Source organism: Callithrix jacchus, chromosome 1 (assembly GCF_049354715.1).
Source record: "Callithrix jacchus isolate 240 chromosome 1, calJac240_pri, whole genome shotgun sequence".
NCBI classification, from domain to species: domain Eukaryota; kingdom Metazoa; phylum Chordata; class Mammalia; order Primates; family Cebidae; genus Callithrix; species Callithrix jacchus.
This window is the reverse complement of record NC_133502.1, coordinates 186329282-186352226: the sequence shown is the minus strand read 5'-3', so window position 1 is coordinate 186352226 and position 22945 is coordinate 186329282. Positions and strand designations below refer to the sequence as shown.

Here is a 22945-nt window from a genome sequence, read left to right as displayed (position 1 = left end):
CCCATGATGTGCCTGCTCTGCTCCTGTCTTCAGAGCCCCAGCCAGCACAAGAAGCCTCCCCACAAACAGCTCCTGCTCCACAGGCTCCAGGTGGGGCTCCACTGCCTTCTGGGTCCTATGAGCAGAGGCCACCTAAGACAGACCATGAGCATGCAAACCCACCCATGGCCAGCACATGCCAGGCTCCAGGTCCTAGGCCCACAGACACTACCTAGTGCTACGTTCCCTCCTTTTCCACTTCCTTTGCCCACATCATATCCTGGGGCCTCTCCCTTGCGGTGTCCCCGCTTGAGATCGCAGGAGTCATGTCAGGCCACAGACATGGCAGATGGCATGATCTGGTTCCCGGAACTGCATCCCTCCCTGAACTGACCCCCCAGGAGCCTGGTGTGAGGTGCTGCCCCACCTTTTAGAAATGAAGAAACCAAGGACCAAAGGGAGTACCCACCACAGGTCCTGGCACAGGCACTGCCTGGGGTGCATGGCCTCCTCCTTGAAGCTTACGGGACCAGGCTCTTGTCCATTCACTGCCCTGAGTCACGGTGTTTTCCTTTGCAAAAGGAACTCTTCATCTATCACTGCCTTTCCCCAAATGCTCACCTCCCTGCCCTGCACAGTTTCTCAGAACCACCCCAACACAGTCAGAACCCCGGCTGTGACTCGGATCTGCCCCTCTAGATCCTGGCCATCAGGTGTGCCCTCCTGGCCATCTTATCACTCCAGGTTTCTCAGCCCAGGCCCTGCTGACATTTGAGGCTGGGCAATCCCCTATGGGATGCCAGACAGCACCCCTGGCCTCCATCCGCTTGAGGACAACAGCCACTCCCCATCAGTGCTGACAACCAAAAGTGACTGAGACACTGCCAAATGCCCCACAGCATCTGTAGGAGAGGAAGCTGCCCCCGTTAGAACCGTGCACTCCACGTGATTAAGCCCATTTCACCACAGGCCTGCACAACTCACCCCGCCCAGGCTGCAGCCACTCTCCCTGTGGTGCTGGACTGTGCCAGGCCAAGTAGACACTGGCTCTATAGGAGGCAAACAACAATGACCCTGGCAGGACAGGTCCCTCTCTGGCTGGACAGGTGCCCCCTCCCTGAGGCTCAAGGGAGCCCATTCCCCAGGGCAGAACCTCACAGGCGAGTCCACGCAGAGCTCCAGCAGAGCCTACAGGATAGGACACTGAGGCCAGGCTGACACCTCCAGACACCAGCCACAGCCACTGATACCCTCAGAGGCCTTTCCATGCCCAGAAAACAGGACCAAGGGCCATGCCCTGACTCGAGGCAGGGCACCTCCTTCTGGACACCAACTGTCCTGTCTGAGGCCTCCATCCCTCTCTGATGACCATGGCTGCCTTTCTTTGGTGCCTCCGATGCCAGCCCCATGGCCACCCATCTCTAAAGCAGACACTGGAGGCTCGCTGGAGCCCCTCCTAGGCTCACACTCAGCTTCCCAAGGAGGTTGGATCCCCCACTCTAGGGCCCAGGACCTGAGCTGCAGCCTAAGGACCACCCCATGACTAACAAGGCTAAGACAGGAGCCTCTGCTGGGCCAGCCTAGGAGAGGTGGAGCAAGGAATGAAGACCCAGGGAGATGGAGACAGGATAAGAAGGTGAGGTGTGCAAGGGCACTGAAGGCACTGGCACCAGTGAGGCAGAGAGATGAGGACAGACGGACCGGATGGAGTGACCAGGCATGTGGTGGCTGTCGTGTGTGAGAAGGTCGGAGGAAGCAGGGAGAGGAGGTCAACTGTGAGACGATGTCTCCAGCTCCTCAGGGCCTTGCAGGGTGTTCTGCCACAGTGATTCTCAAATTGGTTCTCCCCAGGCCAGCAACACTGGCTCCCCGGGCAGCCTGTGAGAATGCACATTCTCAGGCCCCAGCCCAGCCCCACTGCCTCTGACACACTGGGCTACAGCTGGAATCCAGGCTTACTATCCCTCAGGGGACTGTGATGCCCAGGTGACTTTGAGAACCAGAGACACTTCTCCTAGGCTTGAATTTCCCTCCCAGTAAGTGGGGGGACCTGCACTCACACTGCCTGTCATCACCCTCACCGCTGCCTGCCCTACAAATGCTGCAGTTCTCCCTCCAGATCTTCCTTGGCCCCAGCCCTGTCCCCATCATGGTCCCTGGCTGAGGCAGAGCTCACCACTGGCTGCTGGGCTCGTCCTGACCCCCACAGACCCATCCTCTGACTCAAGGTCCTGAAACAACCGAACTGTCATCCTCTACAGAAATCCTTTCCTTACATTTCTCTGCAAGGGGGACAGTATCAGTAGGGGGAAGGGTTCTTCTTCAAAGCCCAGTGCCAAAACCTAAGTACGCAATTAAATCAATGTGAAAAAGAAAACCCACCTGCCCTGAGCGTGAGGCTCCCCGACTGCGGCTCAGAGTCCGTCCTGAGCCTGCTGCTGGCTCCACGCCCCCACCTCTGGATACCCCCACAGGCAGCAGCTCATGCTCCCTCAAGCTGAGCCCCGCAGCCTCCAGACCCCTGCGCTCAGGCCACCTGCAGAACATTCTCCATCTACACTCAACTCTGAGAACGCACCTCTCACGATCATGGCCCCCAGTCCTCCTGGAGGAATCCACACGGTGGCCATGGGGAAAAGGAGACCAAACACTGACCACTGTCTGCCCCAGCCCCACAGAAGGATACAGTTTCCAAACAGTGTCAGGACAATGAAGTAAAAGGACGAGAACATGCCTTTGCTGACGCCGCCTTGCGATTCGATCCCGTGATACATCACTGCATTCCAGTCCTCTCCCGTCAGGATCTGCGAAGATGGAGAGAACACAAGGCAACCCCAGGTGGCTGCCTTCCCCTCACACACAGCCCCCAACCCACATGGATGCATGCACACCACCACGTCCACGCGCACCACCACGTCCACACGCACGCATCCAGGTCTTTAGATGATGCTGCTTCCAAAGGTCTGGGCATGGCAGAGTCCTCCAGAAAAGCTTCCAGAAGCATATGACTGCAGAACTGGGTCTTAAAAGACTAATATGCTCTGGGATTTCAGCCAGAAATGAAAAGGGAGCTCCCAGCAGAAGGAGGTGGGCAGAGCCGTGGAGGGCAGCAGTGAGCTCAGGCATGGAGGGACAAAGCAGTGCCATCCACGTCACTGTGCTGCAGTTGAGGAAGCCAAGGTTCAGAGGAGACTGGACTGCACCTGGCCACCCAGCAGAAGCAGGGCCTTATGCTCTCAGTTCCTGCCACTCCACTTGGTGTGTCCAGCCTCACAGCCTGGCTAAAAACAACCCTTGTTAACAGTAGCAAACCCATGTCTGTTTTCTGCTTTTTGGAAACATACAAGAAAATGAAGTAATAAACATCGTGTGTCCCCGACCTCAAATGGAAATTTTGCCCCATGTGCAATGGTCCCCTCCTCATGACCAACTCCAACCAGGGATCTGGCACAGATCCAAGTCTTTTTTCTTTTTCACTTTCGATTTATTTGTGGGTGTTTTTAATTTTATCGATACATAATATTTGTACATATTTTAGGGTACTTATATTTTGATACATGCATACAAGGTATAATGATAAAACAAGGATAAGGTATTCAGCATATCCATCACCTCAAACATTTAGTATTGTGTTGGGAACATCGCAAATCTTCTCTTCTGATTATTTTGAAACAGACAATATATTGTTGTTAGCTATAGTCACCCTACTGTGCTATCAGACACTAGGACTCGCTCCTTCTGTATTTGTTTCCCTTAACCAGCCTCTCTTCATCCCTTCTTCCCACAGCCTTCCCAGCTTCTGGTAGCTATCATTCTATCCTCTCCCTCCAGATCAACATTTTGCTCCCACATCTGAGTGAGAACATGTGAAGTTTCTCTTTCTCTGCCTGGCTTATTTCATTTAATGACCTCCACTTCCATCTATGTTGCAGCAAATGACAGGATTTCTTTCTTTGTGTGGCTAAATAGTATTCCGTTATACATGTACCACATTTTCTGTATCCTTTCATCTGTTGACAGACACTTAAGCTGATCCCATATCTTTGCTATTGTGAATATTGCTACCATCAGCATGAGGAGACAGGCACCACTTCAATGTTCCAATTTCCTTTCCTTTGGATAAACACCCAGCAATGGGATTGCTGGATCGCGTGGTGGTTGTAGCTTTTGTTTCTTGAGGAGCCTCCATACTGTTTCCCAGAATGGCTAGACTAATTTACATTCCCATCAACAGTGTCAGAGAGTTCATTTCTCTCCATATCCTTGCCAGCATTTGTTATTTTTTGTCTTTTTGATAATAGCCATCCCAAATGGGTGAGATGATACCTCACTGTGCTCTGAATTTGAATTTGTCTTTCCCTAATTAGTCATGTTGAGTTTTTTTTCATACATCTGTTGGCCAATTGTATGTCTTCTTCAGAGAAATGTCTATTCAGAAGCTACGCCCACTTTTGAATGAGATAATATTTGTTTTTTGCTGTTGAGTTCCTTGTATATTGTGGACAGTAGTCCTTTGTTGGATGAATGGAACCAAGTCTTTAGAGCTCCCCCACACATCAAACACATATGCATATGCATAAACGGAATGCAGTGTATGTGCTAAACACACACAGGAAGGTACCAGACTACACGTCATTCTTCAATACGCTGTTTTCATTCAATATTACAATTTTGAGGTTTCTCTTTTTCTTTTTCTTTTTTTTTTTAAAGACAAGGTCTTGTTCTGTTGCCCAGATTGGAGTGCAGTGAGCTCACTGCAACCTCTGCTTTCCAGGCTCAGTCGATCCTCACACCTCAGCCTCCCAAGTATTCATAATTATTCCAATAAAATTCTTGCATACTTTTACTGAGATTTATTTCTGAGTACCTGGAAGTTGTGTTACTACCATGAATGAGACCTTTCTTTTAAACTGAATTTTCTAATTGAATAATACTATTATATAGAAAAGCTATGTTTTTGTACATTTATCATCCTGTGTTCAGCAACATTGGTGGATTCTCTTATTATATCTAACATATTATCTAGGATTTTCTATAGTAAATAATCACATCATTTGCAAATAGTAATAGTTCTTTCTATTCCTTTCCAGTCATTCTTCTTTCTTTTTTCTTCCTACATTAGCTTCGACTACCTGAACACTAGGCATCCTTATTTTTCTTTTAACAATACTTCTTTTACTATTATCTATAATCCTTGCTATAGTCTCTTTTAAATAACAGCTTTATTGGGATATAATTCACCCATTTAAAGTGTGTAATTCAATAGTTTTTAGTATATTCACAAATATGGGTCAATATCATCACAGTCAATTTTAGAACCTTTTCATCCCCTCAAAAAAAAGAAACTCATATCCATCAACTATCACCCATCTTGCCTACAGGTTTTTGGTAGACACTCTTTACCTGATTTTTTTGACTCCTGTCACTTCTTAGTATAACTTTTTTATTGTGAATGAAAGTTGACTTTTATCAATGTTTCACTTTTCAGCATCTATAACATATATTCTCTTTTAACCTATAGAGGTTAGGAATTATACTGACAATTTGATTACTAGAATGAACACAGTTTAGCTACGCCATTCTTTTTTAATATATGCAGCTAATTTAATTTTTGAATATTTTGTTTTAGATTTGCAGACATTTGTGATGCAGATAAATAAAACACCAAAATAACAAGACCATAAAAAAGCATGTTGTTAAGGAGACTCATGAAGTAGTTAATTGTATAGCAACACTGACCAAGGGGGAAAAAAAGCACAAATAAAAATTGTAACACAAAAAAGGGTCATAACTATAGGAAAACGAGAGATTTTAAATTACAGAAGAATATTATGGCAGCTCTATGCCATGAGATCTAAATGAATCTCCTTTCACTGGGCAGACATTAGAGTGCCTGCCACGCTGGGCAATATTCAGGTGCTCAGGATGGTCAGTGGACAAAACAAATGCCCTGCCCCATGGAACTTGCATTCTGGTCTGCATTTTGTCCTAAACTATCCTTGCATGGGTTTGTTGTCAAGGTTGTACTAGCCTCACGAAATGATTCCTTCCCTTCTCTGAAATTGTCTGAGTCAAATAGTTATTTCTTCTTGGAAGGCTTGGTAAAAATCACCTTATAACTGACCGGGCCCCAGGCAGGAGGCAGAAAGACGGTAAGAGAGCTCTATCGGTTAAATTTATTTTATTGTTATGAAATGTCCAGGTTTTAAATATTTCTTCTTGAGCTAATTTAATTAATGTCTTCCTATAAAAAATGCATGTTTCATCTAACCTTTCAAATCTCATAGCATAAAGTTGACATAATATTCTCTTGGGATTAAAAAAAAAACTCCTTTTCCGGTATTTATGACTCCCTTTGGGATTACATTTTTTATTTGTGCATTTTCTCCTTGGTCGGTCACTGACCAAGGAAAATTATCTCCTTCATGAGTCTCCTTAAGAACGTGCTTGTTATCTTGGTATTTCAGTGATCTGCATCACAAATGTCTGCTCTTAGCATCACCTGCTTTCAACTTTTCTTTGGTTTATTATTTCTTCTTCTAGATTCTTCGTATGAGTACTTGCTAAGCCAGGCTCTGCGGCTTATGCCTGCAATAACAGCATTTTGGAAGGCTGAAGTGGGAGGATTGCTTGAGCCCAGTAAGTTTGAGACCAGCCTGGGCAACACAGTGAGACCATACCTCTACAAAAAATAGAAAGAATTAGCTAGTCATGGTGGTGTGTGTCTATTCTCCCAGCTACTTGGGAGACTGAAGTGGGAGGACTACTTGAACCCAGTTCGAGGCTGCAGTGAGCCACGATTATACCAATGCACTCCAGCCTGGGTGACACAGCAACACTCTTTTTTGTTAAGAGTACTTGTTTATTTTTTATCCTTTTCTGATAGCTGCATTAAGATTATAAATTTTAAGTATTTAGGTCCCTCTTACAAGTTTTGATATTGTTCGGTTCTAAATATTCTGTAATGGCCATTGTGATTTCTGATTTCTTCTTTACCCCAAATGCTTTAACTTACAAATATGGAGAAGATATTAAATGACTTTTTATTAACGGTGCCTGTTTATTTAAATACCAAAGTTGCGTTCTGTAAGACAGCTTTTTTTTTTTTTTTTTTTGATAGACTTTTGCTCTGTTGCCCAGGCTGGAGTGCAGAAACGTGATCTTACTGCAACCTCCACCTCCTGGGTTCAAGTGATTTTCCTGCCCCAGCCTCCTGAGTAGCTGAGATTACAGGCACCCACCACCAACACCTGGCTAATTTTTGTATTTGTAGTAGAGATGGGGTTTCGTCATGTTGGTTTCACCACACCAGGCTGGTCTTGAACTCTTGACCTCAGGTGATCTGCCCACTTTGGCCTCTCAAAGGGCTGGGATTACAGGCGTGGTGCACATGCCCCAAATAATGAATATCCTATTTGCTATCTGTTGAGTACAGTTCTATATGTGACAATTGGTTCATGCTTTTAGATCCTTTCTAATCTTTTGTCAGTTTCATCCTTCACTTTGACTGAGACGTTATCTCTCATAAGATGGTAAAATTTTTATTTCTCCCTGTAATTCAGTCAGTTTTTGTTCTGAGGCGACATTGTTAAGTCCTGGAAGTTCATACCCTGAAGTATACTCCTTCTGGTGGTATCCTCTTTTCATCATGTAATAATGCCTCTTAATTCTACCCACTCTCTTTTTACCTTCACCTCTATTTTGGCTGATATTAATACATCGGCTTTCTTTTGTTATGTTTTTTTGAGGTGTAGTCTTACTCTGTCACCCAGACTGGAATGTAGTGGCACAATCTCAGCTCACTGCAACCTCTGCCTCCCAGGTTCAGGCAATTCTCCCACCTCAGTGCCAACATGCCCAGTTCATTTTTCATATTTTTAGTAGAGACAGGGTTTCACCATGTAGGCCAGGCTGGTCTCAAATTCCAGACCTCAAGTGATCTGTGCACCTCAGCCTCCCAAAGTGCTGGGATTACAGGCATGAGCCACTGTACACTAGCTTTCTTTTGGGAAATGTTTAGTTAGTTCATCTTTTCTTATCCCTTTATTTTTCAATTATAAAAATATTTAAACACTCAGAAGGATGCAATGAATAATTTAACAAACCTCTATGTACCCACTACACAGCTTAAGAAATAAAACACCAAAATGTGGTTTGAACTCCCCAGTCTCATTCCTCTCCCTTTCCCACCTCCCAGCAAGTCCCACCCCACCACCAGGAAAACCATGTCCTGAATTTGGTACTCCTCAGTGCTGTGCAAGCTTTTATACTTTGACTACATACGTATCAGAGACAGTATATGACATTGTTTCGCACATTGTTCATCCTTAAATAGAAACATATGCTATGAATACATTTAGTTCTAGGGCATCCATTTTCCCTTCTGCACAAATAGATCACTTTTCTCTTATCCATTCCCCAGATGGTGAAATGCTGATTTTCAGTTTTTTGTTATTACAAATAATGCTGCGAGGATGGCTTTACAGGTTTCCTTGTGCGCTTGGGCAAGAAACGTTCCAGGGCATATACCTGGCAGGAATTGCTTGTGCCAATTCCAGTGGACAGGATATAATGAATTACTCTTCTAAGTTGTTCTATCAACCCATCAACAGCATAAAGAACCCCTAATTTCTCCACTTCTTCTCTAAATCTTAATATTGTTAGATTTCTTACTTTTGGCTAAACTGACAGGTAGAAATGGTTGTTTCATCGCAGGTTTAATCTGCGTTTTCCTGACTGCAGTAAAATTGATCATAGTTTTTAAGGAGTTTTTCATCAACCTAGTTTCTTCTCCTGTGAGTTACTTGTTTTTATACTTTGTCCTTTCAAACTACACTGTTTGTCTTTTAATCTGTCTAGAATTCATTTACATACTTGGTACAAAGTAGGAATCCAATTTCATGTTTTTCTACATAGATACCATCTGCAATGACAGCACCTGAGTTTTCTGTGTATAAATATTTCATCTGGAAATAAAGACATTTTTCTGTCAACCCTGAGAATTTTTATTTCATTGTTTCTTGTTCTACTGTGCTAAGACCCCTGATGCTAATGTAACCTGCTAAGAGGTTTTATTTAGAAGGAGTGTTAGGTCTAATTTTTTTTTTAGAAAAAGTTTTCCACGGACACTTGAAGCATACATAGAGTGGAGTACAATGAGCCCTATGTGCCCATCACCCAATTTCAGCCTTCAGCAACATCTGCCATCTCATCTTTGCTTTTCTCACCTCTGGCTGACTGTGCTTGTGCTAGTTCAGTGCTTTCTCTGATCATACAGAGTTTTTAACCACCTTAATCTGTTAGTGTGACAAATTACATTCATAGGTTTTCTAATGTTGAATTATCTTGCATTTCTAGGAAAAATTTCAGCCAATTATAAAAATAATTTTTAGGACGATCTAGATTGGCCGGGCGTCGTGACTCACACCTGCAATTCCAGCACTTTGGGAGGCCAAGGCAGGCGGATCACAAGGTCAAGATATTGAGACCATCCTGGCCAACATGGTGAAACGCCATCTCTACTAAAAAATACAAAAATTAGCTGGGTGTAGTGGCGCATGCCTGTAGTCCCAGCTACTTGGGAGGCTCGGGCAGAACTGCTTGAACCTGAGAGGCAGAGGATGCAGTGAGCTGAGATCACGCCACTGCACTCCAGCCTGGCGCCTGGTGACAGAGTGAGACTCTGTCTCAAAAAAAAAGAATATCTAGCTTGTATTAGTTTCCCCCTGGATACTTTGCTTCTGTGTTTGCAGCAGTGACCTATATTTTTCTTTTCTGTTAGTGTCCTTGTTTAGTTTTTTCATTATCAAGGTTACTCTAGCTTCAATGAGTGGCGAGCTATCCTTTTTTATATTCTGTGGAGTCTGTATAAAATTGGAATAACTTCTTAAATCGCAGAATTTACCCATAATACTATCTGAACCTGGTAACTTAAGTAGGATATTTTTAATTATTAAATTTCTTTTTAAATTATTTTTTATTTCAATAGATTTTTGGGGAACAGGTGATGTTTGGTTATATGAGTAAGTTCTTTAATGATGATCTCTTGAGATTTTGGTGCACCTGTCACCCAAGCAGTGTACACTGTACTCAATATGTAGTTTTCTATTCCTAATCCCCCTCCCACCCTTTTCCCCCAAATGCCCAAAGTCCACTGTATCATTCTTATGCCTTTGCATCCTCATAACTCAGCTCCCACTTAAAGAGTGGGAGAACATACAATGTTTGGGTTTCCATTTCTGACTTACTTCACTTAGAATAGTAGTCTCCAATTCCATCCCGGTTGCTGCAAATGCCATTATTTCATTCCTTTTTATGGCTGAATAGTATTCCATAGTATACTGGTATATACTACATTTTCTTTATCCACTCATTGACTGATGGGCATTTGGGTTGGTTCCATATTTTTGCACTTGCAAATTGTGCTGCTATAAACATGCATGTGCAAGTATCCTTTTTCATATAATGACTTCTTTTCCTCTGGTTAGATACCTAGAAGTAGAATTGTTGGATCAAATGGTAGATGTCTTTTTAGTTCTTTAAGGAATCTCCACATTTTCCATAGTGGTTGTACTAATTTACATTACCACCAAGAGTGTAAACGTGTTCCCTTTTCACCACATCCACACCAACATCTATTATTTTTTGATCTTTTGATCATGACCATTCTTGCAAAACACTGTGGTTTTGATTTGTATTTCCTTGATCATTAGTGATGTTAAGCATTTTACATATGCTTTTGTGTATCTCCTTTTGACAACTGTCTATTCATGTCCTTAGCCCACTTTTCAATGGGATTGTTTTTTCTTGCTGATTTGAGTTCTTTGTATATTCTGAATATTGGTCCTTTGTCGGATGTACAGATTGTGAAGATTTTTTCCCACTCTGTGGGTTGTCTGTTCACTCTACTGATTATTTCTTTTGCTGTCCAGAACTTTTTAGTTAATTAAGGCCCATCTATTTATCTTTGTTTTTGTTGCATTTGGTTTTGGGTGCTTGATCAAGAGGTTTTTGCCTACCCAATATCTAGAAGGATTTTTTCCAACATTATTTTCTATAATTGTTGTGGTTTCAGGTCTTAGATTAAGTCTTTGATCCATCTTGAGTTGATTTTTGTATAAGGTGAGAGGTGAGGATCCAGTTTCATTCTCTTCTATGTGGCTTACCAATTATCCCAACATTTGTTGAATAGGGTGTCCTTTCCCCACTTTATGTTTTTGTTTTCTTTGCTGAAGATCAGTTGGCTGTAAATATTTGGGTTTACTTCTGTGTTCTTTATTCTGTTCTATTGGTCTATGCGCGTATTTTTATACCAGTACCATGTTTTGGTGACTATGGCCTTATAGCCTAGTTTGAAGTTGGGTAATGTGATGCCTCTAGCTTTGTTCTTTTTAATTCGTCTTTTTTTTTCCTGAGATCGAGTCTCACTCTTGTCATCCAGACTGGAGTGCAATGGATGGCATGATCTCAGCTCACTGCAACCTCTGCCTCCCAGGTTCAAGTGATTCTTCTGCCTCAGCCTCCCAAGTAGCTGGGATTACAGGTGCATGCCACCATACCCGGCTAATTTATGTTTTTGTTTGTTTGTTTTTAAGTAAAGACAGGGTTTCACCATGTTGGGCAGGCTGGTCTCAAACTCCTGACCTCAAGTGATCTGCCCACCTTAGCCTCCCAAAATGCTGGGATTATAGGTGTAAGCCACCATGCCTGGCCTTTTTTGCTTAGTCTTGCTTTGGCTATGCGGGTTCTTTGTTGGTTCCATCTGACTTTTAGGACTGTGTTTTCTAGTTCTCCAAAGAATGATGGTGGTATTTTGACAGGAATTGTGTTGCATTTGTAGATCGCTTTTGGCAGTGTGGTCATTTTCACAATATTGATTCTACCCATCCATGAATATGGGATGTGTTTCCACTTGTTTGTGTCAGCTGTGATTTCTTTCAGCAGTGTTTTATAATTTTCCTTGTAGAGGTCTTTCACTACCTTGGTTAGGTATATTCCCAAGTATTTTCCTTTTTTTGCAGCCATGGTAAAAGGGGCTGAGTACTTGATTTGATTCTCAGATTATCACTGTTAGTGCATAAAATAGCTACTTATTTGTGTACATTAATTTTGTATCCTGAAACTGCTGGATTCTTTTATCAGTTCTAGCAGCTTTTTGGATGAGTCTTTAGGGTTTTCTACATAAACAATCATATCATCAGCAAACAAAGAGTGACAGTTTGACTTCCTCTTTACCGATTTGGATGCCCTCTCTTTTTTTCTCATCTGATTTCTCTGGCTAGGACTTCCAGTACTATGCTGAAGAGCAGTGATGAGAGTGGGCATCCTTGTCTTATTTCAGTTCTTGGGGGAATGGTTTCCGATGTTTTCCAGTTTAGTATTATGTTGCCTGTGTGTTTGTCACAGGTGGCTTTTATTACGTTAAGGTATGTCTCATTTATGCTGATTTTGCTGAGGGCTTAATCATAAAGGGATGCTGGATTTTGTTGAATGCTTTTTCTGCATCTATTGAGATGACCATGTGATTTTTGTTTTTAATTCCGTTTATGTGATATATCACACTTATTGACCTGCATATGTTAAACCATCTGACATCCCTGGCATGAACCCCACTTGATATTAGAGGATTACCTTTTTGATATTCTGTTCGATTTGGTTAGCTAGTATTTTGTTAGGATTTTTGCATCTATGTTCATAAGAGACATTGGTCTGTAGTTTTCTTCTTTTGGTTATGTCCTTTCCTGGTTTTGGTATTAGGGTGATACTGGCTTCACAGAATAATTTAGGGAGGATTCCCTCTTTCTCCAGCTTGCGGAATAGTGTCAATATGATTGGTACCAATTCTTCTCTATGACAGAATTCTGCTGTGAATCCATGTGGTCCCGGACCTTTTTCAGTTGGTATGTTTTTTATTACCATTTCAATCTCGCTGCTTGTTATTGGTCTGTTCAGTGTATCTAATGCCCCCTGATTGAAGTTAGGATGGTTTTATCTTTCCAGGAATTTATCCATCTCCTCTAGGTTTTCCAGTTTATGTGCACAAAGGTGTTGACAGTAGCTTTGAATACTCCTTCGTATTTCTGTGGTATCCGTAGCAATAGCTTCCATTTCATATCTAACTGAGCTTATCTGGTTCTTCTCTATTTTCTTGGTTAATCTCGCTAATGGTCTATCAATTTTATTTATGTTTTCCAAGAACCAGCTTTTTGTTCAGTTTATCTTTTGTAATTTTTTTTTTGTTTCAATTTCATTTCTTTCTGCTCTGATCTTCATTACTTCTCTTCTTCTAGTAGGTTTGGGTTTGGATTGTTCTTGTTTCTTCAGTTACATGAGATGTGACTTTAGATTGTCTATTTTTGCTCTTTCAGTCTTTCTAATGTAAGCATTTAAGGCTATGAACTTTCCTCTTGGCACTGCCTTTTCTGTATCCCAGAGGTTTTGATAGGTTGTTGTCACTATTATCATATCAAGGATTTTTTTTTGTTTTAATTTTTTATTGGATTATAGGTTTTGGGGTACATGAGCAGAGCATGCAAGACAGTTGCGTAGGTACACACATGGCAGTGTGCTTTGCTTTTCTTCTCCCCTTCACCCACATTTGGCATTTCTCCCCAGGCTATCCCTCCCCAGCTCCCCCCACTGCTGGCCCTCCCCTTTTCCCCCCAATAGACCCCAGTGTTTAGTACTCCCCTTTCTGTGTCCAGGTGTTCTCATTTTTCATCACCCACCTATGAGTGAGAATATGCGGTGTTTCATTTTCTGTTCTTGTGTCAGTTTGCTGAGGATGATGTTTTCCAGATTCATCCATGTCCCTACAAACGACACGAACTCATCATTTCTGATTGCTGCATAATATTCCATGGTGTATATGTGCCACATTTTTCCAATCCAGTCTATTATCAATGGGCATTTGGGTTGATTCCAGGTCTTTGCTATTGTAAACAGTGCTGCAATGAACATTCGTGTACATGTGTCCTTATAGTAGAACGATTTATAGTCTTTTGGATATATACCCAGTAATGGGATTGCTGGGTCAAATGGAATTTCTATTTCTAAGGCCTTGAGGAATCGCCACACTGTCTTCCACAATGGTTGAACTAATTTACACTCCCACCAACACTGTAAAAGTGTTCCTTTTTCTCCACATCCTCTCCAGCATCTGTTGTCTCCAGATTTTTTAATGATCGCCATTCTAACTGGCGTGAGATGGTATCTCAATGTGGTTTTGATTTGCATCTCTCTGATGACCAGTGACGATGAGCATTTTTTCATATGCTTGTTGGCCTCATATATGTCTTCTTTCGTAAAGTGTCTGTTCATATCCTTTGCCCACTTTTGAATGGGCTTGTTTGTTTTTTTCCTGTAAATCTGCTTGAGTTGTTTGTAAATTCTGGATATCAGCCCTTTGTCAGATGGGTAGACTGCGAAAATTTTTTCCCATTCTGTTGGTTGCCGATCCACTCTAGTGACTGTTTCTTTTGCCGTGCAGAAGCTGTGGAGTTTCATTAGGTCCCACTTGTCTATTTTGGCTTTTGTTGCCAATGCTCTTGGTGTTTTGTTCATGAAGTCCTTGCCTACTCCTATGTCCTGGATAGTTTTGCCTAGATTTCCTTCTAGGGTTTTTATGGTGCCAGGTCTTATGTTTAAGTCTTTAATCCATCTGGAGTTAATTTTAGTGTAAGGTGTCAGGAAGGGGTCCAGTTTCTGCTTTCTGCACATGGCTAGCCAGTTTTCCCAACACCATTTGTTAAACATGGAATCCTTGCACCATTGCTTGTTTTTGTCAGGTTTATCAAAGATTGTATAGTTGTATGTATGTTGTGTTGCCTCCGGTGCCTCTGTTTTGTTCCATTGGTCTATATCTCTGTTTTGGTACCAGTACCATGCTGTTTTGATTACTGTAGCCTTGTAGTATAGTTTGAAATCCGGTAGTGTGATGCCCCCCGCTGTGTTCTTTTTGCTTAGAATTGACTTGGCTATGCGGGCTCTCTTTTGGTTCCATATGAAGTTCATGGTGGTTTTTTCCAGTTCTGTGAAGAAAGTCAATGGTAGCTTGATGGGGATAGCGTTGATTCTGTAAATTACTTTGGGCAGTATAGCCATTTTCACGATATTAATTCTTCCTAACCATGAACATGGAATGTTTCTCCATCTGTTTGTGTCCTCTCTGATTTCGTTGAGCAATGGTTTGTAGTTCTCCTTGAAGAGGTCCCTTACGTTCCTTGTGAGTTGTATTCCAAGGTATTTTATTCTTTTTGTAGCAATTGCGAATGGCAGTTTGCTCTTGATTTGGCTTTCTTTAAGTCTGTTATTGGTGTAGACGAATGCTTGTGATTTTTGCACATTGATTTTATATCCTGAGACTTTGCTGAAGTTGTTTATCAGTTTCAGGAGTTTTTGGGCTGAGGCGATGGGGTCTTCTAGGTATACTATCATGTCGTCTGCAAATAGAGACAATTTGGCTTCCACCTTTCCTATTTGAATACCCTTTATTTCTTTTTCTTGCCTGATTGCTCTGGCTAGAACTTCCAGTACTATATTGAATAGGAGTGGTGAGAGAGGGCATCCTTGTCTAGTACCAGATTTCAAAGGGAATGCTTCCAGTTTTTGCCCATTCAGTATGATATTGGCTGTTGGTTTGTCATAAATAGCTTTTATTACTTTGAGATACGTTCCATCGATACCGAGTTTATTGAGGGTTTTTAGCATAAAGGGCTGTTGAATTTTGTCAAATGCCTTCTCTGCGTCAATTGAGATAATCATGTGGTTTTTGTTTTTGGTTCTGTTTATGTGGTGAATTACGTTGATAGACTTGCGTATGTTGAACCAGCCTTGCATCCCTGGGATGAATCCTACTTGATCATGATGAATAAGTTTTTTGATTTGCTGTTGCAATCGGCTTGCCAATATTTTATTGAAGATTTTTGCATCTATGTTCATCATGGATATTGGCCTGAAGTTTTCTTTTCTCGTTGGGTCTCTGCCGGGTTTTGGTATCAGGATGATGTTGGTCTCATAAAATGATTTGGGAAGGATTCCCTCTTTTTGGATTGTTTGAAATAGTTTTAGAAGGAATGGTACCAGCTCCTCCTTGTGTGTCTGGTAGAATTCGGCTGTGAACCCATCTGGACCTGAGCTTTTTTTGTGATGTAGGCTCTTAATTGCTGCCTCAACTTCAGACCTTGTTATTGGTCTATTCATAGTTTCAGATTCCTCCTGGTTTAGGCTTGGGAGGACACAGGAGTCCAGGAATTTATCCATTTCTTCCAGGTTTACTAGTTTATGTGCATAGAGTTGTTTGTAATATTCTCTGATGATAGTTTGAATTTCTGTGGAATCTGTGGTGATTTCCCCTTTATCATTTTTTATTGCATCTATTTGGGTGTTCTCTCTTTTCTTTTTAATCAATCTGGCTAGTGGTCTGTCTATTTTGTTGATCTTTTCAAAAAACCAGCTCTTGGATTTATTGATTTTTTGAAGGGTTTTTCGTGTCTCAATCTCCTTCAGCTCAGCTCTGATCTTAGTAATTTCTTGTCTTCTGCTGGGTTTTGAGTTTTTTTGATCTTGCTCCTCTAGCTCTTTCAATTTTGACGATAGGGTGTCAATTTTGGATCTCTCCATTCTCCTCATATGGGCACTTATTGCTATATACTTTCCTCTAGAGACTGCTTTAAATGTGTCCCAGAGGTTCTGGCACGTTGTGTCTTCATTCTCATTGGTTTCGAAGAACTTCTTTGTTTCTGCCTTCATTTCGTTGTTTACCCAGTCAACATTCAAGAGCCAGTTGTTCAGTTTCCATGAAGCTGTGCGGTTCTGGGTCGGTTTCTGAATTCTGAGTTCTAACTTGATTGCACTATGGTCTGAGAGGCTGTTTGTTATGATTTCAGTTGTTTTGCATTTGTTGAGCAGTGCTTTACTTCCAATTATGTGGTCAATTTTAGAGTAGGTGTGATGTGGTGCTGAGAAGAATGTGTATTCTGTGGATTTGGGGTGGAGAGTTCTGTAAATGTCCACCAGGTTTGCTTGCTCCAGGTCTGAGTTCAAGCCCTGGGTATCCTTGTTGATTTTCTGTCTGGTTGATCTGTCTAGTATTGACAGTGGAGTGTTAAAGTCTCCCACTATTATTGTGTGGGAGTCTAAGTCCTTCTGTAAGTCATTAAGAACTTGCCTTATGTATCTGGGTGCTCCTGTGTTGGGTCCATATATGTTTAGGATCGTTAGCTCTTCTTGTTGTATCGATCCTTTTACCATTATGTAATGGCCTTCTTTGTTTCTTTTGATCTTTGTTGCTTTAAAGTCTATTTTATCAGAGATGAGAATTGCAACTCCTGCTTTTTTTTGCTTTCCATTAGCTTGGTAAATCTTCCTCCATCCCTTTATTTTGAGCCTTTGTGTATCCTTGCATGTGAGATGGGTTTCCTGGATACACCACACTGATGGGTTTTGGATTTTTATCCAATTTGCCAGTCTGTGTCTTTTGTTTGGTGCATTTAGTCCATTTACATTTAGGGTTAATATTGTTATGTGTGAATTTGATACTGCCATTTTGATTCTAAGTGGCTGTTTTGCCTGTTAGTTGTTGTAGGTTCTTCATTATGTTGAAGCTCTTTAGCATTCAGTGTGATTTTGGAATGGCTGGTACTGATTGATCCTTTCTATGTGTAGTGCCTCTTTTAGGAGCTCTTGTAAAGCAGGCCTGGTGGTGACAAAATCTCTGAGTACTTGCTTGTTCGCAAAGGATTTTATTCTTCCTTCACTTCTGAAGCTCAGTTTGGCTGGATATGAAATTCTGGGTTGAAAGTTCTTTTCTTTAAGAATGTTGAATATTGTCCCCCACTCTCTTCTGGCTTGTAGTGTTTCTGCCGAGAGATCTGCTGTGAGTCTGATGGGCTTCCCTTTGTGGGTGACCCGACCTTTCTCTCTGGCTGCCCTTAGTATTCTCTCCTTTATTTCAACCCTGTTGAATCTGACGATTATGTGCCTTGGGGTTGCTCTTCTTGCGGAATATCTTTGTGGTGTTCTCTGTATTTCCTGCAATTGAGTGTTGGCTTGTCTTGCTAGGTGGGGGAAATTTTCCTGGATGATGTCCTGAAGAGTATTTTCCAGCTGGGATTCATTCTCTTCGTCCCCTTCTGGTACACCTATCAAACGTAGGTTAGGTCTTTTCACATAGTCCCACATTTCTTGGAGACTTTGTTCATTCCTTTTTGCGCTTTTTTCTCTGATCTTGGTTTCTCGTTTTATTTCATTGAGTTGGTCTTCGACTTCAGATATTCCTTCTTCTGCTTGGTCAATTCGGCTATTGAAACTTGCGTTTGCTTCGCGAAGTTCTCGTATTGTGTTTTTCAGCTCCTTTAATTCATTCATATTCCTCTCTAAGGTATCCATTCTTGTTATCATTTCCTCGAATCTTTTTTCAAATCTTTTTTCAAGGTTCTTAGTTTCTTTGCATTGATTTAATACATGATCTTTTAGCTCACAAAAGTTTCTCATTATCCATCTTCTGAAGTCTAATTCCGTCATTTCGTCACAGTCATTCTCCGTCCAGCTTTGTTCCCTTGCTGGTGAGGAGTCTTGGTCCTTTCTAGGAGGCGATGTGTTCTGGTTTCGGGTGTTTTCCTCCTTTTTGCGCTGGTTTCCTCCCATCTTTGTGGATTTGTCCGCTGGTCGTCTGCGTAGTTGCTGACTTTTCGTTTGGGTCTCTGAGTGGACACCCAGAATGTTGATGATGAAGTATTTCTGTTGCTTGGTTTTCCTTCTACCAGTCTAGCCCCTTCGCTGTACGACTGTTGAGGTCCGCTCCAGACCCTGCTTGTCTGGGGTGCCCCTCTAGTAGCCGTGGCACAGCGAGGGATGCTACCAGTTTCTTTTTCTGCTCTCTTTGTCCCAGGATGATGCCTGCCTAATGACAGTCTTTTGGATATAGAGGGGTCAGGGAGCTGCTTGAGGAGACAGTTTGTACTTTACAGGGGTTTAATTGCTGAGCTGTGCACTCTGTTGTTCATTCAGGGCTGTTAGGCTGCTATGTTTGATTCTGCTGCAACACAGCTCATTAAACAACCCTTTTTTTTTTTTCTCAAATGCTCTGTGTTGAGGGGTTTGGGCTTTATTTTTGGATGTCCGATCAGGTGTCCTGCCCAGCTCAAAGGCAGACTAGCCACTGTTTGGCTGCCGAGGTTCCGCCCTGCTGTTGTGTGATTCGCGCTGTTCCTGCCGGCTCTGCTGTGGTCTCCGCCACGCCCTGCGGCGGAGTCTCTTCATTGTAGCGTGTTGCCTCAGCAACGGCAGGCTGCGTCAGCAGTGGGCGTGTATCTCAGTAGGGACGGGTTGCCTCGGCAACGGCTGGCTGCGTCAGCAGTGGGCGTGTATCTCAGTTGGGGCGGGTTGCCTCGGCAACGGCTGGCTGCCTCAGCAGTGGGCGTGTATATCAGTTGGGGCAGGTTGCCTCCGTAGTGGTGACGCCCCTCCCCCACAGAGCGTCTTGGACCGTCTGCCCGGGATAGTTTGAAATCGCGGTTTTGTTCGTCCCACTGGGTATCCCAAACGATCTGTCCCTGCAATCCCCTGGGCTGGGCTACTGTGCAAGTCTCGTTCAGTCTCAAGTCCAGCCCTCTCAAGTCTCAGGTTGCCGGTTCAACAAGGCACCCGGACAAGCGCGCCCTGTGGGGATTGCTGGGTAGGGCCGGCCACCGCCGCCCCGGCTGCCGGCTTCGCCAGGCAGACCTACTGCCTGGCGTCCCGTGTCTTTTTATACTTGGGAGTTTCCCCGTTCTGTGGGCAACAAAGATCAGTCTGGAAATGCAGCACTGACTCACCGTTTGCGAATTCAACGCGGGCTCCAATCCTGGGTTGTTCTCACAGCGCCATCTTGAGTCCCCTCTCAAGGATTTTTTTTAAATTTCCATCTGATTTCATTGTTGACCTAACAATCATTCAGGAGCAGGTTATTTAATTTCCATGTATTGCATGGTTTTAGGGTGCCTTTTGGAGTTGATTTCCAATTTTATTCCACTGTGATCTGAGACAGTACTTGATATAATTTAATTTTTTTAATTTCCTGAGACTTGCTTTGTGGCCTATCATATGGTCTCATGGAGAATGTTCCATGTGCTAATGAACAGAATTCTGCAGTTGTTGAGTAGAATGTTTGGTAAAGATCTCTCAAGTCCATTTGTTGCAGGGTATAGTTTAAGTTCATTCCTTCTTTGTTGACCTTCTGTCTTGATGACCTGTCTAGTGCTGTCAGTGGAGTATCAAAGTCCCCAGCTAGTATTGTGTTGTCATCTATCTCATTTCTTAGATCTAGTAGTAATTGTTTTATAAATTTGAGAGCTTCAGTGTTAGGTGCATATATATTTAGGATTATGATATTTTCCTGTTGGATAAGGCTTTTTATCATTATATAATGTCCCTCTTTGTCTTCTGTAACTGATGTTGCTTTAAAGTCTGTTTTGTCTCATCTAAGAATGTATTCCTGCTCACTTTTCATCTCCATTTGCAAATAAAATATTTTTCCACTCCTTTAAGTTTACGTAAGTCCTTATGTGTGAGGTGAGTCTCCTCAAGACAGCAGAAACACGGTTGGTGAATTCTTATCCATTCTGCCATCTTTCAAGTGGAGCATTTAGGTCATTTACATCCAACATTACTACTAAGATGTAAGATACTATTCTATGGTGTTTTTTGTTAGTATTATATAGGTCCTGTGGGATTATGCCTTAAGAAGGTTCTATTTTGGTGTATTTTAAAGATTTTTTTCATGTCTTAGAGCTCCATCTAGCAGTTCATAGTGCTGGCTTGGTACTGGCAAATTCTCAGCATTTGTTTGTCTGTAAAATATTGTATCATTCCTTTATTTATGAGGCTTAGTTTCACTGGACACAAAACTCTTGGCTGATAATTGTTTTGTTTAAGGAGGCTAAAGATAGGACCCTAATCAATCCCTTCTGGCTTGTAAGGTTTCTGTTGAGAAATCTTCCGTTGATCTGATAGTTTTCCTTTATAGGTTACCTGATGTTTTTGCCTCACAGCAAAACATTTGTCCTTCATCTTAACTTTAGATAACCTGATGACTATGTGCCTAGCGATGAATTTTTTTTTGCAACGAATTTCCCAGGCATTTTTTGAGCTTCTTGTATTTGGATGTGTAGATCTCTAGCAAGGCTACAAGTTTTCCTCAATTATTCCCTCAAATATGTTTTCCAAACTTTTGTATTTCTCTTCCTCCACGGGAACACCAATTATTCTTAGGTTTGGACACTTAACTTAGTCCCATACTTCTTGGAGGCTTCATTCATTTTTCGAAATTATTTTGTCTTTGTCTTTGATGAATATGGTTAATCCAAAAGCCTTTTTTTTTGAGCTCTGAAGTTCTTTCTTCAGCTAGTTTGGCTTGTTTGATTCAATTGCTGAGACTTTCCAGTGCATTTTGCATTTCTCTAAGTGTGTCCTTAATTTCCAGAAATTGCGAGTTTTTTATTTATGCTATTTTGTTGAAGAATTTTCCTTTCATATCCTATATCATGTTTTTTATTTATTTAAGTTGAATTTCACCTTTCTCTGGTACTACCTTATTAGCTTAATAACCAACCTTCAGATTTCTTTTTCTGGCAATTCAGAGATTTTGTCTTGGTTTGGATCCTTTGCTAGTGAGTTGGTGTGATCTTTTGGGGTATGTTAAGAACCTTGTCATATTACCAGAATTGTTTTGCTGGTTCCTTCTCATTTGGGTAGACTCTGGGAATCAAGGGCTACTGTTCAGAATCTCTTATCCTACGAAGGTGGTTCCCTTGATGTGGTGTTCTCCCCTGCACCTAGGAATGGGGCTTCCTGAGAGCCAAACTGCAATGATTGTTTTAGCTCTTGTCGGTCTACCCACCCAGCAGAGCTACTGGACTGCAGGCTGGTACTGGGGAGTGTCTGTGAAGAGTCCTGTGATGTGAGCCATCTTCAGATTTTTCAGCGGCAGATACCAGCACCTGCTCTGGTGGAGGTAGCAAGGGAGTGAAATGGAATCTGTGAGGGTCCTTGGTTGCATTTTTGTTTAGTGTGCTGGTTTTGTATTGGTTGGCCTCCAGCCAGGAGGTGGCACTTTTAAGAGAGCATCGGCTGAGGTCCTGTAGAGAGGATGCAAACTTGCCCTAAGGCAGCCTAATTAAGTATTCAGGTTTCTCAGGGGTGGGCAGTGCCATAGAGCCCCAGGAGAGTACAGCCTTTGTCTTTGGCAATCAGGGTGGGTAGAGAAAAACCACCAGATGGGGGCAAGGATTGTGTGTCTGAGCTGACTCTCCTTGGGCGGGGCTTGCTGTGGCTGCTGTGGAGGATAGGGGTATGGGTCCCAGTCCAATGGAGTTATGTTCCTAGGGTGATTGAGGCTGTTAGTCATACAGGTCACCAGGGAAGTGAGGGAAGCCAGCAGTCACAGGCCTCACCCACTCCCACACAGCCCACAGTCCAAAAGGCCGGTCTCACTCCCACCGTGCCCGCCAACTGAGTCTATTTCCAGGCACCCAGTGCCCAGGGCTGAGAACTTGCCCCACACCATCAGCCTCCGCACTGAGAAAGCAAGCAGACTCACAGTTTTTTGACATCTCAGGGAGCCTGCAGTGGTGATCCTGTTCATTCAGAGGGTTTGCAGATTCTCTCAGCTTTCCTGTTATGCTCCTGTGGTAGTTCTTGGAGCAAAAGTTCATGATGTGAGCCTCCACGCGCTGCTCTGTCTGTCCGAGAAGGAGCTGCAAGCTAGTCCTGCCTCCTGCCATCTTAATCCGATTCTGACCTAATTATTCAATTTCTGAACTGGTTCCATTTCCTGTTTTTTCTTGGGTTATTCTTGGGTAAGTATAAAAATACATTAGTGTTTTTATTCTATATCATCCACTTTAATAAATGTATAAGCCTTTGTAGTGCTTTCAAATGATCTGGGAGGTGAGAGACCATGGTAACTCACTCCTATTTGTGTCTGAAA

General features: G+C 42.6%; 1 protein-coding gene across 9 annotated transcripts in view; it reads right to left on the bottom strand.

Moving 5' to 3' along the window:
* The window catches only part of CACNA1B (calcium voltage-gated channel subunit alpha1 B), a 247612-nt gene that overhangs the window by 120447 nt on the left and 104220 nt on the right, over nucleotides 1-22945 (bottom strand). For all 9 annotated transcript variants that reach the window (XR_008473837.2, XR_013520616.1, XM_054238484.2 and 6 more), the window contains exon 16: nucleotides 2666-2783. Coding sequence is in view for 7 of the 9 variants with exons in the window: in XM_054238484.2 (XP_054094459.1) it covers nucleotides 2666-2783 (118 nt within the window). In the remaining 2 variants the exon portion in view is untranslated. The remainder of the gene's footprint in view (nucleotides 1-2665; nucleotides 2784-22945) is intronic.